Source organism: Lithobates pipiens, unplaced genomic scaffold (assembly GCF_037356315.1).
Source record: "Lithobates pipiens isolate NorthernLeopardFrog02 unplaced genomic scaffold, aLitPip1_a1.2 Scaffold_16, whole genome shotgun sequence".
Taxonomy (NCBI): domain Eukaryota; kingdom Metazoa; phylum Chordata; class Amphibia; order Anura; family Ranidae; genus Lithobates; species Lithobates pipiens.
In genome coordinates, this window is record NW_027507748.1 from 327,187,915 (window position 1) to 327,199,280 (window position 11,366).

Genomic DNA, 11,366 nt, shown 5'->3' on the forward strand with positions numbered 1-11,366 from the left:
GTCAGAGAATGAGAATATAGGATTTTTTGTACTCACTGTAATTCACCGTTTATACTGCTTGTAGGAGTACTGAGGTCTGTTGCCCAAGGTACCGTCCCCTTGGGCGCAACTAAGAGTTCTGAGCATTGTTATAACTAATGCCTAGAATCGCCTAGCGATAGGGCAAACAACTCAATGGCTAAGAGAGGTGCTGTCGGTCGGTGAATTACAGAGAAAAAGATTTTACGGCGAGTACAAAAAAAATCCTATTTTTTCTTCATGAATTTTGGCCACAATCTATACTGCTACATATCTTTGGTACAAACCCAAATTAGCGGATATCATTTGGTCTTTGTGAAAGTTAAGGAGTCTACAAGCTGTGGTGCAAATAAAAAAAAAAGTTATATAATATAGATCACACCTGATGTACTGGTGGCCCATCTCTTTTTTTGTGACCCAAACAAGCCAGAAAAGTTCAAATACCCCCCAGATTACCCCTTTTTGGAAAGTAGACATTCCAAGGTATTTAGCAAGAGGCTAAGGTGAGGTTTTTGGCGTTTCATTTTTTCCCACAATTCTTTGCAAAAAGGAAGATTCCCCCCCCACAAAATCATTGTAATAGGTCATTTCTCACATGAAATGTGTATACCACAAATAATGTCCCAAAAATCCATTCTGCTACTCCTCTTGAGTATTATGATACCACATGTGTGGGACTTTCACAGCCACTTAGAGAGGCCCAACATGCAGGGAGCACCATCACGTGTTCTAGGTGCATAAATTACACATCTAACTTGTTAACTACCCATTACACTTTTGAAGGCCCTGGAGCACCATAAAAATGACACGCGACACCGATAGATGGCATGTGACAATGATAGGTAGCACTGGGAACAGATGGCACTGACAGGTGGACATGTGTGTTTGTTAACTTACTTTTCACTGACGCTGCTTGGAAGGTCTCCCTCCTCACACGCAGTCTGTGTGAGGAGGGAGAGCCGGCGATGAGAGATGATCTCATGTTTACATATGAGATAACCTCTCATTGGACACGCTAATCGAGTGCCAAATGGCTGCTGTGATTGGCCATTGAGCACGATCTGTGATTGGCTGTGTCCAAGGGACACGGCCAACACAGAACTTCCTTGATGCGCGCAGAGGGGGAGTAAACAGGACATCCACTCGGCTGTTAGCGTCCGCGCTGTAGCTATCTTTTGGCTATAGCGTGGGTGTGAAGTGGTTAATATCTGCAAAAATTCTGTGTTTTCTTGTCAATATGGGGTGCAGTGTGTGTATATTAATGGGGGGACGGGGGGACGGGGGAACTTAAAATGATTTTAGCAAATGGCTGCAATATGACAAAGTGAAAAATGTAAGAGGGCACAGACATCTCTCAACTATATAACATGTCTTCGGTTACATCCTGGTTTCTTGCTTGGGCAAAAAGGGTCATACATCCCAGGAGTCTAGGTGGTTTTCTTAAAATGTATTCTGTCTAGAATTCCTACCATTCAATACTCCAAATGAAAGACAGTACAGTATTAGTACTTAACTGGCTGTTATTTTATTGATATATTTAAGGATAGCACAACTCCATGTCACAGAAGAAAATTTGTTTAATGGTATGTTCTCCCAAAAGACAGTAAGCAATATCTAAGCAGATCAGTGAAACTAATCATCATCTTTCAGTTTCCTAATTTTGCCCTTATGCCGTTCAATTTCCTTTTGCAGCCGTTCAATTTCCTCCTTATGATGATGGATTTCCTCTTCATGGTGTTTCTTTAGAGAAGCTAGCTGCTCCTTCTCCTTTTGCCTGCAGGATATAGAAGAGGAGATCATAGAATAAGTTACATAGTCTCTGCAGACATGATAAAAATGAATCGATACACAAGCGCGATATGAAATGCTGCATCAACTAGAGTTTACCATTGCTAAAGGCCCTTTCACGCTGAACACAGTTGGATGCATTTTGAACTGCACTCCAAGAGCATGCTGCATTTTTCTGTACATGCAGGGAATGTGCTTCAAATGCACCACCCTTTAAGCCAAGCCCAAAAAAAAAAAAAAAAAAAAACTTAGAGAAAACCGCCACAAATGCAGTGCTAAGCGAAGTGCAAAATGCATTCAAACATGCAGTCAAAAAATGTGCAGTTTCTGGTGTAAATGGGCCCTTAATCTCTCAGCAATATGATCTCTAGGCCTTTCCAAACAAATTAGAAAAAAATAAAATTCAATTATGGGCACAGCTGTAGGACATCTGGCACGTCGTCTGTCTGTACCAAGTAGCGATCATTTATCACTGCTTAATAAACAGACACCGAGTGTTTCAGTGAATTTCTGGTACTGTAATCTCGTAAAGTCTCACGAGATTCCAGTATCAGGGACCATTCTCCATAGATCGCTTCTTTTTGGAGGAGTGAAGCGATCTACAAACACTTCGAACAGTGAACTGGCAACCAGAGGAGAACGATCTCCTCTGAGAATGCAGCAGTGACTTTTTTTACTGCTTCATAAAATGGACACCCCAATGTGAGAAAAGCACAACAGTCTTCAATCCAAAAAGGTACATGATAAAACATACATACTTGAAATATCTCTCCTCCTCAGCAGCCTGGCGTTTGCCAAAAGCTCCTCCGGCATCTCTAATAGATCCTCCGCTTCCACCGCCTTTACCAGCACCTTTTCCCAATTCTCCCAACTGTCAAGGAAAAAAATAAAAATAAAAAATGTAAAGTACTGCATACACATCTCAGAACCTACATTTCTATCATGAGTCCTGAACTTAAGCCCTGGTTCACATTGCTGCCGATTTGACATGTCAAATCACACCAAAGGCACTGTCCTAAATCAGTGCAGCGTCGCACCGTTTCTGTACGACTTTTTGGGATGTCGGGGGGCGATTTCTATTGACATCTGTGCAGAAACCTGCAGGTGACTGAAGTCGCAGCCAAAATCAGGACTGACATGTGGCAGTGAAATTGTGCGAGTTCAACTGAACTGTGTAGTCACTGTGCCGAAGGTTCACTCGAGCAATGAACGTTGCTTTGGTTGCTGCCAAGGCCCTTGCTGGCTTTCAGCCCTGGTTCACATTGCAGCGATTTGTCATGTCAAATAGGTGGCTATTGCCAGCAATGGCACCGTCCAAATCAGTGCGATGCTGACTGACACCGCATAGATTCCCAAAAGTAGTTTCTGTATTACTTTTGGCGACTTTAGGGTGCAATTTCAATAGACATCTGTGCAGAAACCAGTCAGGACTGACATGCGGAAATGAAATTGTGCGAGTTCTGCTGAACTCGCACAATTTAATTTCCGCTGTTAGTATGAACCTAGGCAAAAAAGGCACTCCCTGATGTATACATACCCATGTGGTGAAGAAGACCCCCAGCCAATTAACATTTATTGTTTTCATATCAACAGGCACTTATTCATTCTGCAACACTTAGATTTCCCCCCAAAATAGTACCTGGCTTTCCAATGACTAATACGCGTGCACTATTCAGGTCTATTTTTAGCATGAAAGCTGAAGATCAATCACAGATTTTCATACTGTACAGAGTTCCATTTCTATATAGCAGTGCACTTTGAATAAAAGGTTAGCCTGCTTTGAATGCTTTAAATCCCTCACTCTGCAGCCCCCAGAAAATGCATAGGACAGTCTGAACTGATCAAGCTCGGAGGTGGCAACACCTGACAAACACGGCATGCAGTTTCCTTTTTACTGCAGCTAGAGGTCAGTGTCCAGGTGAGCAGTAAAACTACAGCTTAACCACCTGTGGCTTTACTGCTCCCTGGCCACTCAAATGAAAAAGGGGGGGTGTAATTAAGATTTAAAACGTTGCTTTCTTATGGGTCACCATACACATCACAATCTGACTATACAATCCAAATCAGTTTTAGATTACCATGCAATACGAGTACCCACCTTCTCTAACCAATAGGTTTCCAATCAGGCAGGTCATTTCACTATATCGTTTTTGTTCGATCTAAAGATAACCATACAATTTATCTGTACAAGCTCTGTATACTTTGAGCTAACAAAGTATATAATGAAAGACATGGCCCTAGACCGTTTGAATCTTGCCCGGTTCAGCAGGAACCATGTATGGACAGGCAAATTGTACCAAGTCGATCGATCTACATGATTACAACCAGCCTGATGGATTTTACATGCCATTTAGGGATGCACCGAATGGGTTTTTTGGTGCCGAAAACAGATACCGAAAATGAAAAATACACTAGGCCGAAAACCGAAACAGCACCGATACCGAAAATGACTTTTAAAAAAAATATTTTTATACAGGAGGAGGTCAGAGACTGGCGACATAAAAGAGATAAGTGCAGCCAGTGCTCCCCCCCCCCCCCCAGGTGATGCAGCCAGCTATGCCCCTGTGCAGCGAAGAGAGCCGTCTGGTTGAATAGAGCGCCGGTAACATCACAGCTTTAATTTCAATAGCTGTGTGTTCCCCGTCGCGCGCCGTCACACACAGCCCCTCCCCCTTGTCCAGGCACTTTGATAGACAGATCACCCGTACAATCTGGACAGGTGATCTGTCTATCAAAGTTCCCCAGACAAGGGGGGAGGGGCTGTGTGTGACAGCACGCGATGGGGAACACACAGCTATTGAAATTAAAGCTGTGATGTTCCCGGCGCTCTATTCAACCAGACGGTGGCGGCTCTCCTGCGCTATACCCTCCCCATCATGGGCGGCACCAGGGGTGGGGCGGAGGCGGAGTTCCACCCCCAGGCCCCACCCCATTTTCGGCTCAATTATCAGCCGTTATTTCCTTTCGGCGAATTGCCGAAAAGGCCATTTTCGGCCGATATGTTTTGGCGGCCGAAATTTCGGTGCATCCCTAGCCATTATCTCTAGCAGCTGCTATAGCAACTAACAATCACTGGTTTCCCCCGCCCCCGGTCAGAAGGATTCCTGTCAGCATCGATGGGGGAAATAAAGCAAATTTCTTTCCTGCAACCAAATTCACTCTGTGTACGGGATGCTTAACAGCCTGTAGTTTGACTGATTGGATAGTATAGCAAGACTCCTTTCACATTGGGGTGGTGCGCTTGCAGGACTTCCTGAAAAGTCCTGCAAGTAGCATCTTTTGGAGCGCTGTATTTAGCGCTCCCAAAACACTCTGCCCATTGGAATGAATGGGCAGCGCTTCCAAATTGCCTGAAAAGCACCGCAACACAGGGGTTTTTAAACTCTTTGGGGTTAAAAAGCGCCCTGCTAGCAGCCAAAAAGTACCGTTAAAGTGAGCAGCAATTTAGCGCCAATGCGGCTGCGGCCCCAGTGTAAAAAGTAGATTCTCACACTACATAGTTTTGGTCAATATAATTGAGATTGCAATCTGCATAAGCAATCCCTATACAATGTGTATGGTGATCCTAAAAGAAAACTACAATCTGATTGTGTATTGCAGGGGTTGTCAACCTTCTTTATATGGATGACCTCAAGTGCGGCCCCTCCAACATCACCAAAGGGCCACATATAAAATTCAGTGGACCTGAGGGCCCATTCACACCACTTGTGGAACACAAGTTTTCATGTGCTGCTCCAATGGGAACTCACTGCTCTCCAGACACATGCGGGTTCCATTAATTGCTAGTCCATGTTTAGATGCGTGGGGGGGGCAGTAAATGCACGGTTGAGCCGAAACCCCCCCCGGCTTAACCACTTAGATGTGTTTACAAGTTAAAAACTTTTTTTTGCTAGAAAATTACTTAGAATCCCCAAACATATATATTTTTTTCTAACAGCCTAGAGCAGTGATGGCGAACCTTGGCACCCCAGATGTTTTGGAACTACATTACCCATGATGCTCAACTACACTGCTGAGTGCATGAGCATCATGGGAAATGTAGTTCCAAAACATCTGGGGTGCCAAGGTTCGTCATCACTGCCCTAGAGAATAAAATGGCAGTCGTTGCAATACTTTGTCACACTGTATTTGCACAGCAGTCTTAAAAACACTTTTTTCCCCAAAAAAGCACTTTTTTTAATTCAAAAATAAGTCAATAAAGTCATCACAATTTTTTTTACATTTTGAAAGATAATGTTACGCCGAGTAAATAGATACCAAACATGTCACACTTTAAAATTGTGCCCGCTTGTGGAATGGTGACAAACTTTTACCCTTAAAAATCTCCATAGGCCATTTAAAAAAAAAAAATTCTACAGGTTGCATGTTTTTGAGTTACAGTGCTAGAATTATTGTTCTCCCCTCTACCAATCGCAGCGAAACCTCACGTGTGGTTTGAACACCTTTTCCATATGCTGGCGCTACTCACTTATGTGTTTGATTTTTCACACGAGCTCGGCGTGACGGGGCACGCTTAATTTTTTTTTTCATCATTTATTTTAACATGTATGTACACACACACACACACACACACACACACACACACACACCTGACTTTAAAGTTGTTGTAAACCCTTACAAATCACTTTGACCTACAGGTAAGCCTAGATTACGGCTTACCTGTAGGTCCAAGCAATATCTCCTAAACCTATATGGTTTAGGAGATATTTGCCTGAAAACGGGCACCACTGTCTGCGGCGCACTGAGCGCGGCATTCTCAGCGACGGAGCTGCCGTGTGTGTCGGCTCCCGTGCGCATGCGCGGGAGTGACGTCATCGCGGCTTCGCCGAATGACAGTGGCGGAGCTGCGAGACCCCACCAACAAGATGGATGCGGCGGACTACAGGGGACAGCGGCGACTTCGCTGGCTCCTGTGTCAGGTAAGTGACACATAATGGACTACTATACGATGCATAGTAGTCCATTATGCTTTACCTTTGCAGGGAATGAAAGAGGAAGTAAACTCATCAGGGTTTACTTCCTCTTTAAGGCCTCATGCACACTGGACGTTATGAAAACGCCAGTAGCTTTGCAACCTTTTTTTAGATCAAAAACATGTTTGAGCGTTTTTGTATGAGGAGTTGTAGATATAGTAATTTTTTTTTTTTGCAGGGTTCCCCAAGACAAAAAAAAAAAAAAAAAAAAAAAAGGGGACACAAACAACTAAACACACCCTTCTTATTTCAATGGTTATTCAGTGTTGAAAAGATTGAGAAATACATTGAAGGCTACTTTCACACTGGGGCGTTGCAGGCGCTGGCGGTAAATTTTAGTGGCCAAAAAAGGGTTAAAACCGCCCGCAAAGCATAGGTGGGTTTGCAGCGGTGCCCCATTGTTTTCTATGGGAATGGGCGCTTTAGGAGCGGTAAATACACCGCTCCAAAGATGTAGCTTGCAGGACTTTGACCGCCCTGCAAGTGCACCGTCCGTGCACTTTGAGTGCACGGACGCCACGCCACCCCCCCCCCCCCCCCATCAGGATGCTGGGCGCATGGAGTCCTATGGTGGGGGGGGGTAGTACTTTTTGAAACACCTGATTAGAGCCAGAGGCTCTAACAGGCTTCAGAACATGATGGGCTCAGGGCACAGAGAGTGCACCCGGATTCCACCCAATTGTGTGACGACAGCAAATTAAAGCGGTTCTTCACCGTAAAGGGGAAGTTCCGCTAATCTGATCCCTCCCCCCCTCCAGTGCCACAATCGGCACCTTTCAGGGGGAGGGGGGTGGAGTTACCTGGATAATCCAGGTATCTGCACCCACTTCCGGGCAGACTGCCGCAGACCCCCCACCCTGTTCTGGGAAACACACAGTTCCCAGGACACAGCGGGGGATCTGAAGAGACACGCAGCACAACGCACGCATGCGCAGTATGGAACCGGGCAGTGAAGCAGACATGCTTCACTTCCCGATTCCCTGACAGAGGATGCCGCCGACATCGCTGGACCCTGGGACAGGCAAGTGTGATTTTATTTAAAAAAAGTCAGCAGCTGCTGGCTTTTAATATAAATTATTTTTTTTTTTGGGTGCAGAACCACTTTAATTTGCACTATTGACACACTAACCTCCCTCCCAATCAGGAGGCAGGGCATCAGACCAGTTTCCTGATTGGCCAAAGCACCAGGCTACCCTATTGGATGCTTGTCGCCTAAGAGCAGAGGAGGAGACACACTGGAGTGGAGGTCACCGCCACTCTGGTGCATTGGACAGGAGCTGCTGCCAAAGCAGTATAGGAGAGGGGGGGGCGCCAGGGGTCAGTGGGCACACGTGACAGGCAGGTTTCAGTTTGTCTTTTTTTCCCCCAAAAAAATTTGGGAGCACCAGCCACCACTGGTACCAAGTGGTTTGGTTGTGGAGGGATTTTAAAAGTTGCACCTCCTGTACAATTTTGCACACTCCTATGCATTTGGAAGCCCACTGAAATGAATAGGTTATCAAAAAGAGCTGCAAACGCCTGCATTATGGTGTGACCTGGTCCTAAACATGGCAGATCAGGAGGTAGTCTGATGCAAAAAAAAAAAAAAAAAAAAAAGACACAAGTCCATTTTATATAAAGCCATCGCAGGTCCACCAGACACAAACTGAACATGTATGGAGGTGTCCCGTACAGATCCCATTGTGTTCAGGGATCCCTAAAAGGGAGACAGAGCGCTCCCTAGGATTTACACTTTTATGGGAAGTGTTCCTTATTCACTAACAAGCCCAAATCATTAAAGGCATTCATCCACAGCATGGTAAAACGACTATCATGGCCGAGGAGTGAAAGCAAAGAGAAAGACTTGTATACAGTCCTAGAAAAGCGTACACTGACCCGCCTTACCTCTCCCCAATCTGATCCCCGGCCTATACCCTTAGTCATAGCCCCCCCCACCTCTTCCAATCACCTGATCAGAAGAGCGCCTCATCTGCACGAAAAGAACATTACGGAGACTAGCACGAAGCAACTGCACCTGGCCGGCCATCTTCCCCCAACGAACCTGACCTTGTCCGCTGTGCACAACTTTCCGGGAGGCGTCACCCACGTTAGGCGGCACTTCCTGTTATAGCCCGGGGCGCAGGCGCAGTGCGGGAAGAGTGCCAAGCCTCGTTTTGCTGCGCCAGGAAAGGGGCGGGTTCTCCACGGAGAAGGGACGTGATTGTGGCGATCTGTTTTCAATCTGTTGCGTCTCTTGACAGGGTCACTACATTGTTTAAAAAAAATAAAGGTCAAATAATGACATGGTGGTGTATGTTATATTTTATTGGAGGGTGCAAGTGTTGCTCACACTTGTAATGACAAACGTTCATAAATCTGTTCTTTTTAGTTATCATTTTTTAACTACAAGCTATATTAAACCAAAAATTTGGAGGTCCCTGATTTAGTACAATGTCCCTCTTTCCTCCTCATTTGTCCCTCATTTTGGTCAGATCTATATAATTGTATATAAAACACACTTATTATCTTTCAAAAAGTGTTTTACAGTTGTAAACATTTTGTCCAAGTTCTAAATTGCTGCATTTGTAAATGTCTTAGGCCGATATAAAGGAATAGTAGTAAAAAAAAACCCTTGTGGGTTTAAAGCGGAGGGGCCACACTAAAAAAAAAAAAAAAATGCATTAATATTCTTTAAAAAAATTAAAAAAAAGTTTTCTTTTTTTAACTTACCAGAAGCCCCTGTTGCTAGGCAGTCTTCCTAATCTGCCTCTTCGGCGTTTCCTCCTCTTCGGTGAGCAGCCCCATTGCCTTCTGGGACATGTGTGTGCCCCAGAAAACAACAGGGCCATTCACAAAGTACTGTGCGACTCATGCATGTGCAGTAGGAAACGGGCAGTGAAGCCGCAAGGCTCCACTGCCTGTTTCCATTCATTAAGAGGGAGGTGCCGGCAGCCGATCTGATGGCCGACATCACAGGCTCGCTGGACAGGTAAGTGTCCTTATTAAAAGTCAGCAGCTACAGTGTTTGTAGCTGCTGACTTTTACAATTTTTTTTTTCAGCTGGCCCACCACTTTAACTAATCATTTTTTTTATTATGTAATTTTCCTTTAAGGGAGCGTGGCAGGGGGTGTGTCCTATACCTACCTACATTTGCTAATAGGTGTCCCTCGTTCCCATCTCAAACAGTTGGGAGGTATGAAAATGTATTATATTGCAGTTTACCAATCTTTAGGCGTGGCTGCATTTGTTTTCTTTTTAGCCTTTCCCCTTCTGTTTTCACCTGATCTGGCCAGTAACACACCTCCTGTATTAGTGAGACAACTCTGGAGGAACGAACACAGGAGGCACGGCAGACAACAGCATTGTCAGTCTGGGGGAAGGGGAGTGTTAAAGCATTTGTTACCACAACATTTCATATTCATGATATGTGCCTGCTGTACCATGTACTTGTATGAAAACGTATCCTATTCTCTTTGTATTGCTTCCTTTATGTGAAATCCCTGGTGTTCCTGCTAGTCCCCTTGCTTGACTGTTAAAAACTGACCTCACTAAGCAGGAAAGCATATTGTGGTGGGTTCCCTAGCTATGCTGGGAACTCTGTGTGCTCTCCTCCAATGATCAGACTTGTCCTGACACACCCCCACCACACAGCCATTCACTAGGAAGCTCAGTGTGCTGCTGCATCTCCTTCCCCAGCTATTATGCAGCTAAGAACAGAGGGAATGTGATCACTTATAAAAAAGGGAAACAAAGGTATTTATAATGATTTTTTTTTATATCTATAAACAGATGTTTTACCTTTCATTTCTATTTAACACCGAATGGTTTGTTTTACAAGGTGATTATTTACAATCACCTTAAATGTATTAGCAGATTTAGAACCACTAACAAACTGAAGCTAAACTCCATCTCACACTTTATAATCAGTTGCAGCAAACATTTTTTCCCTGTTCCTATATAACATGAATAAACAAAAGCTGATCATTTTTATTCACCCCTGCCAGTGTTTTGCCTCATGCCTGTAAACTAAGACATCCTGCTAGAGTTTGTGCTGTGAAAAACAACAGACTTGCTGGCTGGATCACCAGATGAAAATAAAAGAAAGCCTTAAAAAGAAAACTAATACAGCCATTACATCTAGGAATTGGTTTGCTCTTGGGTTTAATGCTGCTTGGGGGGGGAGGAATTTACTCTACACATTAGTTAAATGGTTTGTATCCCGCAACCTACTGGTGTATGCTTCTGTTATAAATCGTCCCCTCTGTGTCTTCAAATTGGCACTAGATGCTGTCTTCCCGCTCTGTAAGGGCTGATTGAGACAAGCGATTAGTCTCATCCTACGTGCAGAGACGCTGGCAGATGCGGGCGCATTCAGAGCTGCGTGTGAGTAGTCTATAGAAATGGATGCACATGCAGCACCGACACAATCATAGGTCAAAATATGCAAGCAGGAGCAGATGCATAGATCTGAGTGCACAGTCATTCAAGATTTGACATGTGAGTGTGTTCGTGCAGCCGCTGTGTCTGCATCCACTTCTATGGATTACTCGCACATGTAGCAACCTTTTAGGATAGAGCGGGCTACTAGGTAAATGTAGCTTAGCTCC

General features: G+C 44.5%; 1 protein-coding gene across 1 annotated transcript; it reads right to left on the bottom strand.

Moving 5' to 3' along the window:
* Positions 1-1,520: 1,520 nt before the first annotated feature.
* On the bottom strand, positions 1,521-8,895 carry ATP5IF1 (ATP synthase inhibitory factor subunit 1). The gene is made up of 3 exons (XM_077481752.1): positions 8,728-8,895; positions 2,565-2,677; positions 1,521-1,792 (listed from the first exon to the last, which is right to left on the bottom strand). Exons 1-3 carry the CDS (start codon positions 8,803-8,805, stop codon positions 1,651-1,653), a joined length of 333 nt encoding a protein of 110 aa, XP_077337878.1. The 5' UTR covers positions 8,806-8,895; the 3' UTR covers positions 1,521-1,650.
* Between the last annotated feature and the right edge of the window lie 2,471 nt (positions 8,896-11,366).

Bases quoted from the DNA above. Each gene is read 5' to 3' on its own strand.
- ATP5IF1 (XM_077481752.1), bottom strand. From the start codon at position 8,805: ATGGCCGGCCAGGTGCAGTTGCTTCGTGCTAGTCTCCGTAATGTTCTT. The intron at 2,678-8,727 runs GTGATTGGAAGA...TTTCCTTGACAG, and splicing joins TGAGGCGCTCTTCTGATCAG to TTGGGAGAATTGGGAAAAGG. The intron at 1,793-2,564 runs GTATGTATGTTT...TATATCCTGCAG, and splicing joins GAGGAGGAGAGATATTTCAA to GCAAAAGGAGAAGGAGCAGC.